Genomic DNA, 24,501 nt, shown 5'->3' with positions numbered 1-24,501 from the left:
GAACAAGTAAAAACCCACTTTCATATCAGTCCTGTTGTTTCTAAGCAAAAATAAAACTATAAGTTAGTGTTAACAAAGCCACTAAAACATTTATTTTCTATATCTTCTCAGCTTTTTTCACTTGTTTGTATTTTAGAGGCTCTTAAAGCACACACTTTGTCAGAATGGTCCTCTTATTATGTTTAAAGTTTAAGTGCATAATCCACACCTCAGAAGTAATGTAACCTGTGTTAGCTCTGAGATGATGTAACAAATGTAAAGAAATTTCCCTCTGCGTATATTATTATATAAATCTAAATCAAATATTTCAGTTTGTGAATTTTCATCAACACAACATTTGCAGTTGAAGCAGCTTTATGACGCCTTTCTTAAAATTGTGGTAGTAGATTTCAGACTTTTTCCTCGCTAAGCGGAGGTCCCACTGTCATATCTGAGTGATACGACAAACGACGTACCATCACTCTGTTCCTGAATAATACGTCAGCAATGGACAGTCCCAGAAACTGGCCTAATGCCTAAAACCTCCCTGAGTTGTGTCCTTCAGGACCACCTGTGGCTATTTCCTCCCAAAATAGGACTGGAAATGTTATAAAAGCATTTGCAAATGACTAAGGACCACTGAGTATTTCTTCAGGTGAACACCAGATCAGGGACAAGGGGTGGAAGCAAGTCAACAGGGAGAGGACGTACATGACTAATTTTACTTTTCATCAAAGAGCTGGGTCCTTAAGCAAATAGGAAAAAGGAAATAATAATACAGATTTCATTTAACACCGCATAACCACCATATTTCAGTGAGAGTTGATGAACTAGGAAGACGAGGTATAAAAAGGTGAAACACATGAGCAAGTCCTTTGTTTTTCTCTGCTACATTGGCAGTGCCAGCGGCCCCAGCGCCCGCGGGCAGGGTCTGGGGGCTGCGTGGGAGGAAGGAAGGGCGGTTTGCTGAGGGGGCGTGTGAGGGGACGACTCTGGGGTGGCAGAACAAGGGTGGGCTGTGCATGGGGTGGTGACAGGCTGTGCAGTGGGCGTCTGGGCACCCGTCCGCGCCTGGGACCGCGCTCACTGGGCGAGCGGTGGCATGGTGTGCGGACGCAAGCGGGAGGTCGGTCTTTAAGGTTGCTGCAGTCCACGACCGCTCTGAGACACAGCTCCAGCGCAGTCGTTTCTGCTGCAGGCCCCACGGCTGCGGCGGGGGAACACTGTGCCCAGGCCCCGGGAAGGAGGGGTGTTTTTCAGCCCCGGTCCCCAGGCCCGCAGCCAGCAGAGCCAGCCCAGCGGCCAAGGCCCTGTGGCAGATGGCCAGGACCTGTTCAGAAGGGCACTCACGCCATCGCCTACGTCCTCCCCGCCGGGGAGCCTGGTGCTGTCGCCCTGGCACAGTCCCTGCCCAGGGGCCTCACGCTCCAGCAAGCTCTTCCCACTGCAGCCAGGAGCCCCGCTTGCCTCCCGACTTCCCTGTGCTGCTGTTTGCCTTCATAGCCCCCCACTTCCTCTGCTCCCCGTTTTCCACCCTATGTATCTCTCCCCCGACCCTTCCTTTGGGCTGCTTGTCTGACTCTTACCTGTACCTCTCTCTTTCTGTGTGATGGGTGCATACCACTCGCCATGGAGTATTGCAGATAACTGTGAGTTAAAAGCAGCCCTCTGTGAAGCAATGTTTAGCAGCTGCTTTTAGACCCAGAGAGTGGGAGCTGAGATCTGTACATTCCCTATCGCAACAGGAGGCACTTACGAGGGAAGAAGGATGAAATCCCTCCCATCCTCTAGCATTCAGATCATCTGTAATCCCCATGCTATTCAAATACCAGACATTAGTGCTTAAGTGCTTGTGAAGAGTGGTTTGATAGTGTAGAGAGGATAGTAAGAAGGAAAATAATGTCACCTTCCCAGTAACCTTCTCTATATTTGGATACTGTCTTTTGCAGAAGCTGAATCATAAAATACTTCACCCTCTGACACACAATACAGAACATGCTAACAATACTATCTGCAGGTGATAATAGTGGATGACTAAATCAGCAAGCACGGAAGGCACTAGAGAAGAAGGTAGCGCCTAGATAAAAGTCCATAACAACATGCAGGCAATGCCCTTTAGCCTTTTATTTTGTTTGCTACTATGTTATTGAGCCAATCCATGTGATGGAGAGCTCTATCCTCTTGCCCTGTCCAAAGTCAGAAAGGAAAGACTAAAAGATTTCGGACCTGGGCATGAATAATAATGGGTGTTCCAAGGCCAGTGGCCGCACAAAAGGATCTGTTTGCACAGTGGGCATGTGCCAATTTTTCTTGCAAAGGTCACTGTGACTAAAAGCCAATAATTCCTTCCAACAAAGGGCAACAGAAGAGAAGGATGTAGCTTGGACCTGGGTTCCCAGCTCTCCACATACACACATGGTAAAAAACTACAGCACAAAGAAGTTGCTGCCCTGTGTACATAACAAGATGCCAGTCCACCCAGAATCCCCTGAACAGATTTCTTTTTATTTATCATGATTATTTATCTGTATTACTGTATCACCTCAGAGTCCCATTTGGACACAAATCCTAAGTTGTCACTGTCCCTGAAAGCTTACAGTCTAGGGGAGCTTATCTTGTAAACTAAGTCAAGGATGACAACAGTTTTGGATGGAGCTCTGTAGAGCTCCTCTCCCTGACTTGCCGACCATTACCTATCTGAGAACATCACAGGAACAAAATGCCAGATTTTTCTAACATATGTCAGGTGCATAGCTGGTCCTGTGGTGGGGAGTAACTGCGTTTTTGTCACACGAGAAATAGACATCTGGTCTTACGACAGGATATGCTCCATCAGACAATGGGCTGTGCAAGCAAGTTCCAGCACATGATTGAATATATACGTATGTACATACAAAGTGCAATAATTGAACCTCGGTCACATGACAGACACACATCTCAGGCCAGGTCTTGAGACCCTATCCTGTAGATAGGATGCAGCGGGTAGGTAACACAGAACTAAAGGGAACAGTGAGACAGCACCGGCTTCAACCCACCAGCAGCTGGATTTTGTCAAAATTTTGTAGGTTTCATGGCAAAAGGGAATGCTAAGAAAGGAAGTGATTGGGAATAGAGATGTGGCTTTGCGAAGATATGTAACAAGCTCCTGACTAGCATGAGGGTAAACCCAAGAGAAAATATGTAGTGCATGTTCAATAAAATGGCAAGTAGACTACTACCAAGAAGGGGTGATCTGAAGTGTGTATTGGTCTCTTAATCCACATGAGAAAGATAGGAAAGGTGAGGTAAAAAAAAGCCTGGAAATGGGGAGGGAGAAGGGAAGAATATTATAATTGATGGGGAAAAAAAGGGAGAAACAGTAAATAGACAGATGAATGTAATGGATGGTAGGGTGGTTTACTGGAATTTCAAGAGAAATACAGCTCCTGGAGGAGGAAGCCCTGTATGCTCTGAATCCCAAAGACGTGACTGAAGCACAAGGGCTGCAGGCTAAGCACAGACTGCTGCTTAGCCGGCCTTTGGCTGTACCAAACAGACTGTTCTAGGCCAAGCAGACCGTACGCAGCAGCACCCAGTCATAACCTGCAGCTGGTACTAAGTTTGTTCTCAAAATAAGTACCATGAGAGGGCCTCTGTGTTACATGCAAATACTGTCTCCTGTCCAAACTGCAGCAGAACAAAGACTTATGAATTCCCAGGCCTCTGTTGTTAGCATATAAATACTAAAGCATCCTTAAATGCAGGGCAGTTCCCCAAAAATGAATTTATCTTCATTTACTTAAATATAACTATTGCAATCATTTTTATTACATTTAGTGTATCACTTAATAGCACACATTAAAAAAAAAAAAAGTCCTGTTAATATCAGGCATTGCTATAGAATTCATCCACTCACTTTCTGCAGAAAAGCTACAATTTTATGTGAGCAAGGAAAGCATAAAGCTGTTCTTTAAAATTATGATATTCTTTGGCCTCAGTTTTTAGGATAACAACTAAGAGACATAGAGGTGAACTGCTATAATGAATATGTTGAAGCAGATGTCATCTAGTGATCCTTCAAATGAGGATTTATTATTTCCATCTAATCTAGTGATATGGTTTAATTTGACATATGAGAACAGTTTTGAATGAAGAATGCTAAAGCATAGCCTCATAGTAGCAATAAACTAAATATGTCTTGCTATAATTACTTAAGGTATTCCCAGGTCATTTATTCTGAATATGAAGCAATTCAAGTTACTGTATGTTTTAAGTAGGCCATTTTCTTTAGCTGCTGAAACTCCAAAATTTTGTAATGATTTAATTACAGGAGATGTGATCCTGTCCAGACAGGAAACTTTTAAAGTTAAAGTATTTTGCATTTTCATAATACTTCTGCCTGTGCATGTCAAAGCCTTTTACAAGTATTTTTAATAAATAAGTTTCAAAATTTTCTTGCAAAATAGTTTAACTGTTACCTCTGTGTTTCTGACAATAAATGATCTGTTCACACCTAGCTGTAGACTCTAGACTGCCTGAATACCAGCAACCATGCTAACAAGTACAACGAATTGTTCTCATAAAAAAAAAAAATTGTTCTAACATGAAGATTAAATGCGTTTTTTTCATCTCACAGACATTTAGCAGAAAGCTTTGAGCTTGCGATCATTCCAAAAGATCTGCCCATTGCATTGCTAGTAGAGCTGAGCACAATTATGATACATGGGATACAGAAGACTGCATAGTGGAGCAACCCCATGAAATGGTAGGAAGCCTGCGCAGCATCAGGCAGGGCTGCAAGGGCAGAAGAACCTTGGTAGCCACACTGGTGAATTTTATCAGAGTACTGCCTGGAGAAGTATTCTAACACATACTGGTCTGTGAGTTTATGGGGACATATGCAAGCTGAGGCTGAAAAGGAAGACAAATTGATTTTCCCAACACAGTGCTGTGTTTGAAACATTACTAGGAAACACATGTTGCCTCATGTGAGTTGTGGTTATTTCTGTCTGTTTTGCTAGTATCCCAGCAGTCAAACTAGATATTTTAAAACACTGATAGAAAATAATGAAATTACTTATGAACATGCTGAACAGTACTCCTTTTCTCTACCACTTCCTTGTCTAAAAATCTGCCCTATATTTCCACTGAAGGAAATTCTAAAAATTATGGTTAACAGTCAAGGAAATATCACTGTGCAAAGCCAGCATTTATGAAAACAGAACTGAATGGGTTCTTGTTTCAATGCAACAAATACTTTTGGTGTTTTTTCAGTTTACAGGATAATTCCTGAAGAAAATGCATGTCTAAAGACAGAGCTAAAATTCTTGGTTAAAATTGTTTGACTATTCGGTAACAGGAAGGGAGATTTCATCCCTATGTCTTTAATCCTGAATTCTTCTAAAAAGTCTTATAACTTTGAGACTGCATTATACATCATGCCATTAAGCAGTACTGTATTTCCCCTTGATCAGTTCAGGGTATTGCTTAATCATACTTGCTCCTTTCATCCAACCCTTTTTCCCCTACCAAAGTGTGCTCGACTTTGCTGTATGTCACCAAGACAGATGTCCATGCAGTATGAACTTTATTTATAAAGGATGGATTAAACATGAATGTTACACTCCTTTAAAAAAGCTTAAATTAGCTAATCAGCTGGTGAAAACTGCACAGGTGATATTATTTACACAGGACAACTACCTCCTTCCTTCCCAAAACTTAAACACAGAGAATTCTCACTCTGAAACAAGAACAATGAACTATACAAACACACTGATTTATAGCAAAGTAATTTTGAAAATAGCAATCTAAGTCTCTCATACTTACTGAACTTACTTTTTCCCTGAAAATGAACCTAAATCAGCTCTTTGACACAGTCATATTCATGTTTCCATCACAAAGCCAATATTGTAATGGTTTTAGCCACCTAATGGCATCTCACCAGCACAAAATATGGTCCTCTCATTGGTGTATCCAGCCAGAAAGGACTGCCCATATATTAGAAGCTTTCTGGCAATATCTTGAACCATCCTCCTGCACCTGGGTAGAGTGGCCATCTCTGGCTGAAAGTAACACTGATTCTATAAAGACAAACATGAAGTTTGCAACTCAGAGAATAATTCCATAAACCTAAACAGGGACAAACTCTACATTTAACAGCTCACTGTACAAAATACTGTGCTGCCTGGTGCATTTCTAGAACATGTTTTTAGATTTCTACCTATATTCCTCAGAGTTGTAGTCTCAACTTCTTGCTTTATTGAAGCACCTTGGCAAGAAAACAGCCCCAGAAGGCATATTTTGGGAGGGCTTCAGAACCATCTCATCTGCTGTCTCGACTGCATGGGCCCAGGTTGAGGTTTGCAGCCAGTGCAACTATTTAATCAGCACCCAAAAACACCAGTGTATTAGATGTAATAGGTCACTTGAAGGTCAGTCTCACCATTTAGTTTCTTAATTTGTCCCAGAAATTTTCTTTTTCAGGTTTAAATGTTCAGATCTCACTTTTATGTCTACTTTCTTGACTTTCTTCCTTATGCTAAGGAAACCAGACATATAAATAAACTTCCCTCCCAAGATTCCTGTATGGTAAAATTATGCAGTGTGGCACCTGTTCCAAAACTTAAGGTTCCAACTCAGTTCTCACCATATAAGAAATATACTTTACATATCTTCATATAAAAAGCCTAACTGGATCAATCAGTAGCAGTATACTGCTAGACTGTAATAATTTCTGTCACCTTGTGCCAACTGTTAGATAAATAAGACTTGTATAAAACAAAATCTGCTCCTAAATTTACATTTACTATTTCTGGAATATACAAAAATTTTTCTAAAACTTCTACTTATGAACTTGTGTGTGCTCTTTGTTTTCACAAGAGAAATGTGTTCATTGACCTCTCTTCTGATCCAAAATAATTTCCAGTAAGTTTCTGCCTCTCTCCCAGGAATCAGGAATTACTTCCTTCAGACAATTAAATAGAAAAGTCACTTCCAGTGTTTGGAAATATAAGCAAAAACTGACTGATTAAATATCATTCTAATAAACCATGGAAAGCTGTCCTGTTTCTGTTCAGAAAGCAGAACCTCTCAAAGGTCATTTTTTGAGCTGGTGACAATTAGATTCTTGTGACACTCCTCTTTTCTAGTTTCTCAGGAAATGTGTCTGCTTTCTGTTAAATATGTCGTCCAGTCAGGAAGAAAAGTGGTCTGTCCTCTTTGGCATTGGCAGTCTGGAATTCATCCCTCAGTCGGAACTGCCATTCATCTTCCAGCTCTAGCCGGACAACAGTCTGGCGAAGAGAATTGCGATCTTGACAAATAACACACAGGGTGGCACCTAAGCAAACAGTAAAAAAGAAACCTGTGTGAGTATCACCTTTGTTCTCCAAATCGACCAGATCCCCCCAGCCCTTAGCTTGTAGAACTTCCACCAGATCAAAACAGGAGTTACAGCTATGCTTGAGAGAAAATTAAGACACTCACATGTGACTTAGGAGAGCTATATCCAACTCCTTATTTACCAGGGTCTTCTTGCATAACCTCAGGTATCTAGTATTTATTTAGTAAGCAAGATTAACAACACATTCCCCAACTTGTGGAGTAAGGAAAGGTAAATCTGTTTGGTAGATCTAAGGAGGTCGTGATGGGTCTTAACAGAAAACAAGATAAAGCCCTACCTCCATTACAGTTATAACCATACTGATCATCACATAGTTGAATTAAACCTTCACTCAACAAAGCACTCAAACTACAAGCCAATCACCAGGACGGCTGATAGAGCTCTATGTGCTTTGCTGACCAGAAATGGTCTAAACATGTCCTTAAAACCAGTCACATACTTAAGCACTTTTGTGATTGGTAAGCTAATGTGCTACCAAAGAAGAATCACATCTGTATGAACACGGACGCAGTTGAGTCCAGAACGGTGAAGTAAGTAATATCATGTTTTAATAAGCAATATCTGAAACATGTAACTGTTTCATGTGAATGGCATGTTGATAACATTTTAACTTGCCTGCATGATTTCCTGGCTTGTGAAAAAAGTGCTTAATTTGGTGAAATAATTAACTTGCCATCATTCAATACTCTGAAAGAGAGATGGTGAGGTAGGAGGAAATGCCCAAGACAGAAAGAGCTCAGAATATAATAAAAAGAAACAAGAGAGATGGTCACATTGTGCTTGTTTAATGCTCAGCTGGCTGGTTAGAAGGTCAAGTAGACTACAAAGGGAGAAGGACAAATCCTGAAAACACTTTGTGTTACACACTATAAAAATCTGCTCGTTTATGCAAAATGAAACTGATGGCCTCTGATCACTTTGAGGAAAAAATGCAGCACAAAAGCACTGCTTTCATTTGCAATTACTCTGATAGCCTTGTCTGAGAAGCCATAGGCTGGCTAAAAAATGTAAATTGCTCCAGAATGAGAATAGACCTTGGCACCCTAGTGGCTCCACTAGCATGTGCAGGTAAAATCACTTCAAATCCCAATTTGCACTTTGCTACACATACCTGCATGAAACTATATTAACTTCAACAAAGAAAATAGCAGTTTATAACAATTCTGCCTGTTTGAATAAGGCATGTGCAAAGATGTACCTACCCCAGTGACATTTATAGCTGTGACTAAAACAAATCCTTAGAGTAGCACAGGACCAGGATAAGGGGAGAACAATTTGAAAGAAGCTTTCAATGCAACCGCCTGCTATGCAGAAGCAGTTTCCAGGGCTGCCCATCCACCCTACCTCAGGACTACCTGGAGAAACTAGTTATTGGGAATAAATATTGAGTTTTTATTTCCAGAGATAGTAAAAAGATTTTGATGGGATGTTGTCCATCATGCATTTTCTTTGAAAATTAGAAAACATTACCTGCAAGAACACAACGGGCAATGCTTCATGCATAAAGCTAAATACCAGTTTGCAAACATAAGGTAAGGAGTTAGGCGTATACACCAGGCATAATGACTCAACGTTGCCTAGCCACTTGGAAATCTGCAGAACTTAGAGCACTATTATATAGCAATTTACAACAGGGCAGACCCAGCATAAGCCAACATCAAAGGAGTGTGGAACATACAAAAACAAATACAAATACACACACACACGCACACACATTTATTTATTTATTTATTTATACACACATAAAAAGCAAAAAAGTCCTTTCCTCAGGTTGCTGGCTGCCACAGATCAAGTCAATTCCGTGTAATAAAACTGTAGCTCACCTTTAAGAAAATGAAACTTCTTCAAAAAGCTAGCTACAACGAAGGAGTCACAGAGGTACAGCAGGAGACCACTGAATGTCAAACCAGAGGAACTGATGTTCAGAGAGTGAGGCCGGGAACTCACGTAGCAAACTGCAATCTGGTTGGTAAAGGAAAAAAAAATTAATTATCTTCAGGCTTCTATACAAAGTTACTAGCTGGGGCTTCACATCAAGCTCTCAGTATTTGCACCTGATTCAAATTCAGCTTTGCAGCTCCAGCTGTTGTGATCTTTACTGTTCCTTTCTAAATATCCCTCTACTAATTAGAAGACCAGTGTTCATAACTATTTATTAGTCATCATTATTCATTACTGTTATCAAGTTTAGATACGATAAGGTTTGAAATCTGCAATAACAATAGCTCCCTACAGCCATAACTCTGTGACATGCCTAGCACAAGAGTTTATATACACATGAGTAAACAAAGTAACTGTGAAGTCTTACATAAGAAGAACCTTTTAAAAATCTCTAATTTCATTTACATCACAGTAGGATTACTCAAGTCAGTAGTTGTGCATATGCATGATTGTGTGGGGTTTCCTGTAGTCTACTTACTTTGTTCCTGTGGCTACTCCTCAAACCCGCTAGGAACCAGGAATATTTATAGCACTCTTTTAAGGGTTTATAAGTAAGTCTCAGATTAAGCAGTCTTCCACTTCCACACAAGGCTTTGTTTCCAAAGTGCCATTGTACTACAGAGTTGAGGCCCCAGCTAGCATAAGTCATCATGATTCAATAGAGCAAGGCTGACTCACAGCAGTTGAGATTCTGGTCCAGGATGCATATTCCTCCAATCCTGTTTTACCATATTCCAACTCAGGTAACAATTAAAGAACTGAATTGAACTCATTTCATGTTCTGAATGGATTAGAGCTGAAAGGATGCAATGGATGAAGAGAGTAACAGAATGATGCCCCCTCCACAGAGTTTGTTTATCTAATCATGATGGGAACTTAGGCCTATAAGAGCTCAGATAGAAAGGAAATTAAAAGATATAGTTCAAAATATTCTGGGAACAGCAGAGATGGGAAGGCCATTACACAACTGTTTTGGTAAAGAAGTTAAGTTAATCAATAAATCCAATGAGTTTGAATTTCATTTAATATTCAATTTTGGTGAGAAGGGGAAAAAAATTCCTCTTTCTCAAACACCACCCCCTTAGTGTCACACTTCTATCCAGCCTGCACTTGAATTTAAATATGACCCTGGGTTTAGATCTGAAAGGATTAGTGAGAGCCAAGAGCTCTTAAATTCTAATCTCAGCTTCTCTGCTTCAGTTTATTAGCCAAAAGCAAATTAAGACATTTGTATTGTAAAGTGCTTTCTAAGGACTAGCTAGTATTTGTAAAACAATTTGTGGAAGAAATTTGCTCTAGAAAGGGCCAAATTATAACAGACTAAGGAAACACTTCTTAAAGAAAAATGTGTTCTTCTAATGCATTGTTAATTCAGAATCTAATACCACTCCCAGATTATATTAGTATTTATGACAACTGTGGTATCATTCTCTGTGTACTTTATTTGTAGCCTCTAATAATCAATATCTGTATGGGACTTGGAAATTGATTTCAACATTATAGTGATCTAATATTTGCTTTTTTGAAGGCTATGTAACTATTGTGAAGGAATGCATCAGAAAACTCATCCAAAATGTAGGCTATGTGTTTCCTGGAGCTGCTTGAAGATTATTTTGTTCAGTACCTGTGGTCCTAAGTTAAGGTAACAGTCCACAGATAGCACTGGATGGCTATAATTCTTCAGTGAGAGAGGGAAGAATCGATGGCTGTGATACTGGAGGTATTTTTCAAGGAGCAATTGAGCAGGTGCTGCCAAGAAGGTATGCTTGCTGTCAGGAGCGCAAATGTACTGAGCAGGTGAGATTGAAACTGGAGTGTCAGATACCTATGAGGAAAAAATATTTGTGGTACAGATCAATCCTGATCCATCAAGTCCTAATTATCTGAATTTTGGTTTGTACAAAATATGTCTCTATACTACAAATCCAAGATCTATATAAAAAGCAAAATTACTCAGCCAAATATCTACTATCAAAAAAGTTTCAGATGTTCATGGAATTATATTGGTATTTATAGAGTGTTTGGGGTTTCTGCTTTGAACACAAAGTTCTCCTGAATATGAAATGGCATAAAGATGATCAATTCACTAGCTATAGATAAAAGCTCATAGTGAATGGTTACCCAGCTTGCAAAAAAAAACCATTATATGGTTTTAAAAATTTTACAGGAAAATTATTAAAGTTAAATGAATCTTTATACCAAGAATATTGTAGATTTCAGGAAAAAAAAAAAAACATGGCAGATGTACCCCGTTACTGGCAACTGGAGATGCACCATAATACCTCAGCTCTCCGTGTTACAGAGTTCAAAGAGGCAAACAGAAATTTAACAATGAAGCAGAATTCTCATTTCCCACCTTAGACTTAACGTGGAAGGATCTCTGTCCTCCTACTGCAATTTGCTTTTTCATGACACTGAAGTGATTGAACCGACAGATGAGAAGGCCAGCACTGTGGACACGCAAGTTGAAGTCAACATCATCACATGTAAATCTGGAAGAATAAAATCATAGCAATTCAGAGCAATGTTTCTTATTATACACTGACAAATACAAACACTCAGAATCTTTGATCAGCACCAGAGAAAGGACAGAGGGATGGTCAGGTGTCAAAATATACTGCCCGCCAACCAGCTGCCACCACATAGCTAGTCATCTGGCTTCCCCAAATAAGGTCAAGGAAATTAATTCCTTTGACTTAGAAGGAAATGTATGAGGCCCTACATTTGATCTGTCAAATGCACAGAAGTCTCTGACTACTCACTTTTCTCTTAGAATACAAATCTCCAGGAACCTTTTCAATATTTCTCTACAGAAATAATTTCAGATTACATCAGAGACAAAACTTTTTGAAGACAAAGAATCATTTCTTATTACAACAGAATTGCTGAGACATAGGAATAAACACAGCAGAATGAGGCAAAACATGCCTGAGCTAAACTTGACTCATTTTAAAAATAAGATGGAACAGAACAAAACTTAAACTTGTAAAGCTGGCTACATTCAAACACTCTGGCCTTTGGTAAATTCAGATTCAATTCTCTATTTTGAATGTAGATATTACATAGTGAATTGGATGATACTGTAGAACCATGGGGTTAAGATCCAGGGTTTGTACTTTAGAGAGTTTACCAATTACTGCAGCAATGGACATCAATGAGATACCTGAAATGTAATTATCTGTTTTGAAAACTTCGTCCTTGGTCTCAGTATTATTTACATGGATTTTTCTCATCCCTGACTGTCAGTTTCTCTGTGTTTTTTTTAAATGTACTTTTTCCCTTACCAGCTAAAGCTTGGAATGTCATATAATACTTCCAAGCTCAAGAGCAACCCACCTGCAGGATTATGGTGAGCCGCTGATGATTTAAACCCATGGACAGGAAATGGGTGGTGTGGTCTGGCATTCTTGACATTTTAGCATCACTGACTGTACTCATATCACTTTGCTTTATTACACTGTCATTCTCTTCATTAGTCCCTCATAATGCTTCACAAGATAATACAGTTAGACAGCCTGGGAGCACAGTTCTGTACAAGATGTATGGGAGCAAGTTTAAAATGCTCTCTAAAAGTGTCAGACTGGTTGCTATAGAGATTTAGGTCATCTGTTTATACACAGGATAATGAAAGCAGAAGTGCTTCCTCACAACTATAAGCAAACTCAGACTTTAAAGGACATCTTCCTGAGACAGGAGAGTTCTTCTGAAAAGTACAGTGGGATTCAATTTTCTAAGTCTAGGTGTGTAGGGCCATTTTAGATGTCCTAGGGTATCCCCTACGATAGACAGAAAAACATGGGTCTCCTTTAGATCTCCTTTAGATCATACCTGTCAGTCCCAGGTGGATGTACTGCATATCCTAAGATGTTTAAAGTGTCACTACCTGGCTGGCTTTAGACAACTGAATCCCACCTCTAGTGACATCTACCTCATTCTGTTGCAGTAATTGCTTGTCCCTCAGAAATGGGACCAAAACCACAGTTTATTTCACATAGGTCTGTGAACTTCTGTGAGATGATGTACCTAGTGAATACAGTCTTGGTAACTGCGGTGATCCGGTGCGTGGTAATATTATAATCTGAAATATCCTATGTGGCACAATAAATGAAAAATTGGGAATTCCAAGACAGTTGAATGTGAGAAAAGATCATCAATGTTAACAGGGTTCACTTATTCCTTTCTTCTGATTGGTTTTGTCCATGCTGAGAAGCACACAAGCAGTATGCCCCAGTGTTCTGCTCCTCAGGTGGAAACCCAGCTATAGCTCAGTTCCATATCAGAACAAGACTTGGTTATGCACCATTCACCCATGCACCCTGGTTTCATTTGGAAGGAAGTCCAGGTTAGTGTGCAGGAAGGAAAGCACAGTGTTTATGCAAAGGCCATTTGGTCTATTAGTCTAGACAGTTGGTGGACCAGGACTTCAGGGCATGTTGCAGAGTGTGTCTACCCTGCAATTCAAATATGACTGATTTATTTGGAAGTATGGAGATCAATGTCTTCTTTCAGCTGCTGGCGATTAGGGAAGAATTTGAGTCATCAGTAAAAAAACAAAATCTGTCTGCATCACATTAACAACCTCCTGAAAAATCCAACAAGACCTGCTGTAAACCTAACTTTTTTTGGTCCATTATTTCTATAGGAGGATGCTAGTGATTCACTTACCTGTTCTGATTGTACTGAACGTTCTGTGTCAGATCAACATTCAGCATGACGAAATCATGCACGTGGCAACAGGAGAATGGTTCCTTGATCTCTGCACTGTTTGTTTTACTGGCCCATTTCCTCATACCAATTAAGGCATAGTGAGTGACATTGGGAGTTGCTTCAATATGTTGCAGAATTTGCTTCAAAGAAACATTCCTTTCAGTCCATGTATAATCACTATAATAATTAGGAAAATATTTTAAATTTAAAGTATATAGGGAATAATCAGAATCTACTCAACTGAACAGGAGTTCTCAACAGTCCAAAGTAGTCATGAATATCAGTAAGGTAACGTCAGTGCCATTCTACTCTACTGCAACTTCTCACCTCTCATTCTAATCAAAACCAAAAATCGACTGGCGTTCATATAGTGGGGACTGAAATGACAGATTCAAAACTCAGTCTGGATCTTTCCAGACAGTCACTCAGGTTTGTCAACTTTTAAAGTTAGTTGGGTAATATTCCAAATGCCTCAGGGGCAGTTGCTGACTTTGTGTCATAACTTGAGTGCAAAGTATAACACCCTCCCAACCCACCTTAAAACTCCATAAATTTAAAAGTTTTCATTGAGCTTAGCTGTCTTTGAAGGTTTACTATAAATCCTTCATAGCAACATTGCTGAGCTCAGCACTGTTCTGGGAACGCATAAAAATATCTAGTATAAATAATGTAATAAGGTAATGAAAATAACACTTGTTTGGGGGTTTGGAGACCTAATAAAGGAGGCATACAGACCAGAAGTGACAAAAGAGCCGGAGGAAGTTAGCAGCCCAGTCTGCTAAGATATGTCTTTTAGCTTCCTTTGAAAAATCCTGTTAAAAATGTACATGTGAGTGCCAGTGTTTGCCCAGTATATCAGGGATTGTCTACATAACCAGAGTCAAGCTATACAGCAAAGGCTGTAAGGCACTTAAATCCTAAGGGGACAGGAATGAACAGCAGGTACTAAACTATGTTATGCAAAGGCAGATATCTAAAGAAACTATTTATCTCATTAGGCAAATACTATTCTCTGCTTGTACAGGCTAAAAGTTGTAGTATTTCAAACATGGCATTTCAAAACTGATATGCAGTGAAAGCTTAAAAGAGATCAGCTGAAAAAGCATATGTTCCTCAATTGCACTGTTTTACCTCTTCATGTCTCCTGAACAATCAACTTCTACCGCATTCCACATAACACAGGAGTCATCTGAAATGACAATAAAGGGCCAAATATCCTGGGGTTTAATCCCCAGCTCCTCCTGCCGATTTCGTTCTAGCTCCAAGTTATGGTAAGACAACTCTTTTATCAGGAAGTGTGCAGCACCTGAAACCAAGAACATAAACCGTAAGATGAAAAGTGGGGGCAGAAATTATTTGTTTCTAACTTGGAAGCCTTTTGAAGGGAATATTCAGGAGCTCATGACTCTGAAGATTTTATTAATACCGTAACACTGCCCAGAGCCAATTTATTCTGTCAATTGCCAAACAAGTGACTTAGAGGACCCCACTGGGAAACATGCAAAACGAAGCTTGACTTCTGTGGTAAAGATTTATAGTGTCTTAAGAGTTTAGTGACTGATTTTTTAAAATTGACAAATATTTGCCCCTACTGGCATCTCTCAGTGCAAACATGTACAGATGTTGATTGACCAACCAAATAGCATGGGATCAATTTCCCCTGTTTGTCTACACTGAATGTTTGGCACTACTGCTGTCTACAAACTGTTCCATCAGTGAAAGCAGGGTGCTGAATATTTCACAGAGATCATATTACCAGAAACTACGCAAGAGATGCACTTAATCAGTGCATCACTGCCTATACCCATTAATCTCTTCCCATCTCTATTCACCCACACACACATTTGAGACTGCATTAGTGAGCTTCCAGCCTCACAAATGCAGATGTTCCATTTCCATGAGATGCTGTAGGTCCCTCCTCTAGCAAAAAGCCTGAGCATAACTCAGTTGACTAAACAGAAGTATCTAGTGCCATTTGAGGCACCTGAGATATCCCCATAAAGTTAGCAGCTGTGACACGTGACCTGTGGAAGACCCATGTCTACACACTGTGTCTGGGAGAAAGAGTCCTTCCATTCATCATGGTGATTAATGGGCCATAGTACTAAGCACCAATAACTTCATGGCTATGATGTGATTTTGATGTATTATGGCATATTTAAGGTTCACAGCATAGTCATCATCTCATCTTTGTTAAAAGGAAAAAATTGCCGTTTCTGAAGTATAGATATTCTGAAAATACTACATAACTATTTCCACAAGGAAATAGAGTACGTAACTCTGTCTGAGTTAATCACCCTCCATTTCCTTTATAGTCAATAGAGGAGAGTAAGTATTTCTAGGGTGCGATTCATCTAGTTTGTTTTAGATGACTGCTTCTGGATTAAGTAATTGCATTTTAGACTGTGACTCTCTGACTTTTCAAAGGAAGTCCAAATCACCAGATCAGGTATGCTAGCTACAAAGTGTACATCTACCTCTCACTGATGAATAACACCTCAAGGGCCCAAGTTGTGTGTCTACATTTGTAAAGAACTTTTTGTTACACTTACCTACTCCTGCACTGTTGAAAATGCTTGGTAGAACAAGCATGATATGGTTGGGCCAGTACTTCTTATATATGGCCATTTCATATTCCTTGACAACTAAAACATGCAAATGACTGGCCCCGTCCATTGCATGATATAAATTGAAAAGCCCGTGTTCATGACGCCCAGTAGTGGGAGTAAAAGTAGGACTTTTTATGTAATCTTCACTCTGTAAATAAAGAAACAAAAATGTGAGTTTTCATATTAAGCTGCATGATGTTTAAACAAAGCAGACAAAGTCCTTCAGCAGAAATCAGATTCCCTGACACTGGAGAAACTTCATCATTTTAAATCAGCTTAATAGGAAAAAAAAGTAACTTTTATAAGACTTGTAAAAAAGCAAGTTCTGTCACTAAGCTTAATTGACTGGTAAGAATGTAGTGGACTGGATAGGACTGCTAACTCTGACCTGCCAAGTACACATGCACCTCAAGGCTAGATCTTGTAAAGGATTTAGGTCTATATGAAGTAAGACCATGCATTGAATGCATTTAAACTCACTAGGTGCCTCCTAGTTGCTCCTCAGAACCCTGTTTCTACACATGTTCAGGACTGTTCCAGTCTGGGCAAGTGCTGTCAGCCTGGTTCCTAGTAAGGCCTTTAAGGATCCAGGATGGAGATGTGCTGCTCTACAGAATTTCTCTAAGGCCCTCACAGTTAAGCAGATTTAAAACTGCCAAAGAAAAACATGGTGGTTTTGATTCCAGTGGAGTCCTTTGAAGGGTAACTTAGTGTGCATGGAGAAAAATATTTTATAAGAGCTTTATATTCTATGTTTATATCTCATAGCACCTTTCAAACTTGCAGCAATATTGCAAGCACCTTTTTATAGTAGATAAACATTTGGTTTTTTACAGACAGCAAAGCAAAGGAAGAAAAAATGGATTTGGCAAAGCCTCATAGCAGGACATTAGCAGAAGCAGGAAAAGAATCCACAAGGACCTGGGGCACAGCTCCAATTATGTAGCTGAGCACAAGTTTATTGGGTGAGGATGAGCAGGAGGTTCCATCGTCACATGGCACAGTTGCAGCTGTGTGGCTATCTAGGTTCTCCCATTTCAGGCTTGAGCTGGACATAAAACTGGAGGGTTGTATTGACAGTACTTGTTTTTCGTAAGCTTATTTTCTCCAGGATAGAACTGCCACTGCTTGCTACTGTTCCACTGATTTCTCCAATAATTCAGGCAGTGTAACCTGAACCAGGCACAGCTTGGTCATGGATATTAGGAGTCACTGTAAAGGCCAACATCAGAGATTGCATAGCCTGCTCGGACGAATGATCTTACAAACTGTTTTCTACAAGTGCCATGTGATTCTTCAGACAGTCTTAAATCCATGACAAAGTTTCTGTGAAAGCCTTATTTTTATATGAAAGCATTTGAACATTTGTGCAGAATAAGATGGGATACTCTGGCACCTTCCTCTACAGTGAAAAATTGCTTCCTCTTAGTAAACTATCACAAACTATCAAACTATTTGATAAGCACAACCATATCTCTGAGGCTCATTGCTGAAATCATTCTCACTTTAGAATCTTAAACCCATATCCAAAGAAGTTTTACCCCAGATAAGAATGTATAAATTGTCCATTCTGGATAATGAGCAAAAGAAACATTATTGGCGGCTTGATGGTTTTGCTTGATGTCTCCCTTTCTGTGAGAAAATACAAACTTAGTGCCTCATGATGTCCTGACAGCAGGCTCAGAGGTGTAAACTTTAATAAATTTTAAAACAGGTCTTGTGTCTCTCCCATGTATGACAGAAAATATAATTATCCATCCACCTTATCTGTGACTAGTGGTAGCCTCATGCTTTCCAACTGTCTTCCTGGTTGGCTAAAGACAAAATGATGTTCTTTTGACTTTGGAATGATAAAATGCAGCTGAATCTCTTCTCCCAGCATGGAATAGGAAAAGGCAAATGCATGAAGAGTGGACTCATAAAGCTGAAGACAGAAAAAAAAAAAAAAAGTAATTCCAGTGGTTATAGTCAAACTTACTTCCTGAAAGGTCTCAGCGTAGTTCAAACACATTCATAACATTACTAAAACAATCACTCACTGTATTGCAGTATATTTTACCTCACAGTTCACTAAGTGTTAAGTGAGCCCCCCCGGGCTAGAACATATTAAAGAAAAAAAAAATTTGTTCTTTCTTTTGAAACAATTAGTACAGTTTTGTCTTGCTGATGGTACCAAGACTTGTAGACCACTCTGCTTTTAGAAATACTATTTCACACATAAAAGCCACAGTATTTGCCTTACTAATGCATCTTCCTCACATTCCTATTAAGGCAGGAAAGCGCAGGATTACTCTGAATAGTACCAATCTATACACTATATATAGAACTCCCTATGCTGCACTGCTCCATTATCAGAATTAGCAACTCTTGCAATTACTCAGATCAAAATGTTAGCAAGTCCCAGTGAGAAAAGCTTATTGGGAAATCAGTTTTCACTGGTAGTATACATGTAGAATGGTGATTACAGCACTGAATAAGTTACTGTAAGTAAGTGAGGCAAGAAACAGTCCTCTGAAGTCCTCAAATCTGTGGTCTAATAATGGAAGGCAAATCTCAAAAAGTATCAAAATCTGTAAATCAGCTCTTTGTGGAACTGTAGATTACATACATACAACTTGTAAACCAATTCAGATAGTGTGAGTGCACACAAACTGGGTTTGGGTTGTGTGTGCTTAGGTTTCTGACCTGAAAAGTAATGATTTGGAAGACTTTACCTGGTACCTGGGATTGAAACCCATATACAGATGACACTGTTCACAATGATGATAGGTGTTATACGCTGCATACTTGGATAACCTCATCCTAGTTGTTTGACGTCGTGTATACATATCCTCCTGTCTCCTGCTCATTGATCTGTCTATTAAAAAAGAAGCAACATAAATGTAAAATATATTCAAGAGTAGAATATATTCCCTTGTGATGAACCATTTCTGTCACTGTAATAAACTTCTAGGAACAGCGGCAGGATTAAATACTTGCAAAACAAACTATGAATTCATTCTGAGCATAGTATGTTTTATAAATTGCTTTGTACAGCAAAGGAGAATACAAAGAAACATCTGTAAGTCCACAGTTATGATAATTCTGTAGGGATTTCAGATAAAGCTGAGGTGTAAGCAAAGCCAGATTAGTATAACTGTCACTGTCGCTGCTGCTGTTACTGGTTGAATGCTTGCAAAGGCAATAAAACATAAAAAAGAGTCTTCAGCCCCAGCTCACAGGCTTAAATCCGACTGTATTTTGCCATGCAAGACATTTGCTATCCTGTGATGGATGTCACCGTAGATTATGTGAAATGAACTTGGCAAGTCTAGTGTTGCTGTTATTTAGCAGAAATCCACATTAAAAAAAAAAAAAAAAGTCTCTCCTTTGCAGCAGACTGAAAGAAGATGAGGTTTAATGGCAACCTCTGATGAGGACACCCACCTATGCAGAAGTGACCTGAGACTGCTAACTCATTCTCATAGATGCCACGTAGCCTTTACATCAGAACTGAATAATTTCAGTTGGAAAGGACTTTTGTATGTCATCTGGTCAATGCTGCACTCAAAAGCAAGGCCAACTTCAGCATTAGATCAGGTTTTTCATGGCCTTGTCCTATCAAGTTTCAAAAATCACCAAGGATGAAGTTTTCACAGCCTCTCTGAATAACCTGCTCCAGGGTTTGACCACTCTTATTCTGGAAATATCTTTCCTACTATCTAATTGTAATTTCCCATTTTGCAACCTGTGTCTGTTGCCTCTTGTCATTACACTGTGCAATCAGATGTCTCCCCCCCTAGTTTTCTCCAGGCTGAACAAACCTAATTCTCTCCGCTTTTCTACACGCATCGTGCGCTTCAGGCCTCTATCCATCTTGGTGGCCCTCCACTGGACTCACTCCCATATGTCAATGTCTGTCTTGCACTGCAAAACCCAAACTTGACACAGTACTCCAGATGTGCTCTTGCAAGTGCCAAGTATAGAAGAATAATCACTTCTCTTCAGCTGCTGGCTACACTTTTACTCAGTCCAGTAAGCCATTAGCCCAAGGGAGAACTGATCAGTCATGTTCAGATTGTCCACCAAAATCAGCAGGTCATCTTCCTCAAAGCTGCTTTCTAAATGGTTGGCCCCAGCCTGTAAGCTGCAAAAGGTTATTCCAACCCAAGTGCAGGACTTTTCATTTGACTTTGTTGAACTTCATGAGAAACCCATCAGCCCATTTCTCCAGCCTGTCAAGGCTCTGAATGTCAGTGCTACCTTCCAGTGGATCAACTGTTCTCTCAATAATGACAGTCTAAAACAGCATTTGCCCCACTATCAGCCCCTGAGGAGTGTCATGATTAAACAGCTGTCAGTTGAATCTTGTACAGCTTATTATCACACTTTGAGTTCTGTGGTCCAGCTGATTTCCCACCCATCTTATAATCCACCTGTCTAAACCATATGCCTCCATTTTAAGCTATAAGGACATTATAAAAGACTGGGTCAAAAGTCTTGCAGAAATCAAGGTAAAACCACTGCTCTTCCTTTGTCCATAGTGCCAGTCACCTCATCATAAAAGGCAATCCAGTTGATTGAACACGATTTGCCTGTGATAGATCCAAGCTAGCTGTTCCCAATCACTTTCTTGTCCTTCATGTGCCTGGACATGTTTTACAGGAGGATATTTTCCATAATTATTCTGGGGACTGAGGGTAGGCTGACTAGGCTGTAGCTTCATCGATCCTCCTTCTTGTCCTCTTGAAAAGGGGCATGATATTTGCCTTTTTACAGCCATCAGGAACCTCCCCCAATTGCCATCACATTTTAAAGACTGCAACCTCACAATGATGTTGGCCAGCTCCCTCAACATGCTTGGATACATCCTATTCAGTCCCATGGACTTGCGTATGTCCAGCTGGCTTATGTATAGGAACATATTCAGAGATCTATTTCACTGTAGACACTTTCACTTATCAATCTGCCTATAAGCTAGATGCCTTTTATATTCCACAGAAAGAAACAGACACATCTAGTCTGCAGTTAACCTGAACTATTTTAAACATCTACTGTAGAAAGAGATAAATTATGCTTTAGAAGTGCTTATTTCTCATTAAGAACTGTTAAGGGAGTCAAGAGGCCTAAATCACACCTTGATACTGCTGAAATCCAAATCTGTGCAGATGAACCTCACCCTTATAATCCAAACCTAAAAACAATTTTAGGTACAAAAATACCCTTACCCACTTAAGTCATTTCATTGCTACAAAACAGGACAATGCCACGACATAAAAACATTCAAATACACACATTTTTGTCAAATCACAGCTTTTTAATGAAAGACAAATTATTTAGTAGTCCATAAAACAATTGTAAGGCTCATACTCTGATGTGTCATCTAGCAAACTTCAAATCCTTTCTTAATATGCCTTAGTCAAGTGTAATTCTGATAGTTGCACTCTGATCCTTCAAGTCAATGGGATTCTCATATTAAAAACAAATAAATAAATACATATATGTGTATCACTCCAGATATTTCGAATTCTAACCTTCACTGTTTATAGTCTGAAGTTTTGTACAAATCAGACTTGCATCTTCGTATTTCGGATCATGGATAGTGTAGTCAAAAGGGATCTTCTTAAGTGTTTCCAAATCTGGCCACACATCTCCAGGCTGATGGTAGTATTGATCAGATTCTTCTTTTATGTCTATGATATTATTGAAAAACAAAAATTCATGGAATTACAATTTAAAAATCTGTCCACATTGTTATACATAGTTTTCCCATGCCTATTGCTTTGCATCATTTTTTATTCTATAATTCTGAGGCAGCAATATTATTATGGATAAAGAAATGCACCTTTGAACAAATGTACCCCATACCTCAATGCAATTCTGACTTTTAAACCTTTGCTAAAAAATTAGGACCTCCAGAATCTGCCTTGAGCAGCTGGTAGAATGATGATGCAAACAGTGTCACAGTCCTGGTAAGGCTGATCTATCTGCATCCAGGCATTAGGAATCCTTCCACACACATACACCTAAGTGACAGAGATTAAGTTATAGCTGATACCAAAGCCACTCAGGCAGCAGGAGATTGGGCACAAACAAGTAAGTCCTACCAAGAGGCTGAAGGCAATACAGAGATATCCTCTCCAAATCAAGCTACATCAGTGACAAGGTCACTGATTCCTTCTACTCATCCTCATGCCCTGAATGTGAGTTATCCCTAAAATTCTGCCCAAAGCACACAGATGATTGCTTACACAAACCTCTCCACTCACAGACTGGTCACCTTTACCACAGGTTTTGTGATAAACCTTGGGGAACTGTTGCCTCTTTCTCAAGAACAGCTCAGTGTGGAGGAAGACTCCTGGCTACTGCCTAAAAAAGTCCTCATAGACAGCAGCTGAGGCACAGCACCACAGTGAAATAGCTAAACAGCTTCCAGCCAGAAGGTGACTGAGCCAGATAGCATGCAGGTAGCATCCACCTGGGACTCTCCACAGCCCTGGAGATCATCTGGTCCAACCCCCTTGTCAATCAGGTCTGCCTGGAGCAGGTTGCCCAGGACCATGACCCAGTGCTGAATTACATATATCCCATAAAATATTGCTCTGGACTTTTTTTTTTTTTAATGTAAATCAGCCCTTAATTACTCAGGCTGAGCCTCAGCAATACATCTGGAAACAAAGGGGAGTAAGTAATACACTGTAAATAAAAGAGGTTTAGATTAAAACCAGCTATTAGAGAGCAGGAATAATTTTCCTGTTTATGTGATCTTGGGTACTTAGATTATATGATGAAACTGCTCCTCATAGTCTAAATCAGTCAAAATTTCACTGATTTTTTTATACGGTTTACCACAAAAATTTATTCCAATTCTAAACTCAAAAATAATGGCTGAATAACACAATATGCATAAATGCTGATGATGACTTTCCAAGAAAAAGAAGTATGTGGTTTTTTTGACTGAGAGGAAGACTAAACTCTAAATGACGAGTAAAATAATAAAATATTCTCAAGTGTCAGTTAAAGATGACACTAAACTTTTCTAAAAATATTTCAGTAAAGTAAATTAGTTGCAGTCAAAGGTGAAAAGCACAGAATATATAGGCAAACTATTGTTCAAATTAACATAGCAATCTTCTACAGTCTCCAGAAGCAAATATTTTTATATCAAGAACTTACTAATGTTGATCTCTTCCTCATCATAAACATCCACTTCTGTCAGTCTAATCAGCATTCTGGACAAAATACTGAGAAATTGCAGGTAGGCACCTGTTTTCCCTATCTGTAAATATATAAATTAGAAAATAAAAAAGTAAGCTTTCTTTTCTCAACATGTTACTTTTCCACATATTTGGAAACTGGAACTGCAATAACTAATGTAATATAACTTTATAGAAATATAGATCAAAGCTGTACATTAATATTCAGTGCATGTATATTCCTATATTTGTATATTCCTAAGCATAAATGACATGTTTAAAGACTCAACAGTTTTGTGCTTTGAAGGGGAGGCTTTGAAGCTGAAGCAAGAGTAGGTAAACATTTGTTTTTGTCAAAGTTCAGTATCTGTCATTCTTAAATCAGATGATTGCATTTGAAAGTTGCTTACCAAGGGTGAAAAAGGAGACCATTTTCCCTGTTCAGAGTCAAATAAGCCTTTCAGATATACATGGTAGATCATGTGTTAGCACACACTATGCTATCCAGGAATTACACAGAAAAAAAGTGACTGTGCATAGAGGAAATTATAGCATGGGCCATAGTCTGCCTACAGATGAGATGTTCTTGACTCCCAGTGTAGGGTCTGATGTAAAACCCATTAAGACTGATGAAAATCTTTCTGCTGACTTTGGAACAAGGTCCTAAAGTTGGCTCAAATGGCTACTTTGCAATTCCATAGATCCATTT

At 39.4% G+C, this 24,501-nt stretch overlaps 1 protein-coding gene across 1 annotated transcript in view; it reads right to left on the bottom strand.

Moving 5' to 3' along the window:
- Positions 1-5,228: 5,228 nt before the first annotated feature.
- GREB1 (growth regulating estrogen receptor binding 1) overlaps positions 5,229-24,501 on the bottom strand; it is a 65,621-nt gene continuing 46,348 nt past the window's right edge. The window contains exons 23-33 of the mRNA XM_013955040.2: positions 23,773-23,875; positions 22,131-22,289; positions 19,332-19,474; positions 18,380-18,541; positions 16,561-16,765; positions 15,140-15,314; positions 13,967-14,185; positions 11,658-11,793; positions 10,926-11,126; positions 9,184-9,322; positions 5,229-7,297 (exon numbers count right to left, since the gene is read on the bottom strand). Coding sequence (XP_013810494.1) covers positions 7,134-7,297; positions 9,184-9,322; positions 10,926-11,126; positions 11,658-11,793; positions 13,967-14,185; positions 15,140-15,314; positions 16,561-16,765; positions 18,380-18,541; positions 19,332-19,474; positions 22,131-22,289; positions 23,773-23,875 — 1,806 coding nt within the window. The 3' untranslated portion in view covers positions 5,229-7,133. The remainder of the gene's footprint in view (positions 7,298-9,183; positions 9,323-10,925; positions 11,127-11,657; positions 11,794-13,966; positions 14,186-15,139; positions 15,315-16,560; positions 16,766-18,379; positions 18,542-19,331; positions 19,475-22,130; positions 22,290-23,772; positions 23,876-24,501) is intronic.

The sequence above is a fragment of the Apteryx mantelli genome, chromosome 3 (assembly GCF_036417845.1).
Source record: "Apteryx mantelli isolate bAptMan1 chromosome 3, bAptMan1.hap1, whole genome shotgun sequence".
NCBI lineage: Eukaryota > Metazoa > Chordata > Aves > Apterygiformes > Apterygidae > Apteryx > Apteryx mantelli.
Note: the sequence above shows the minus strand (reverse complement) of the source record. Positions and strands in the feature narration are given on the sequence as shown.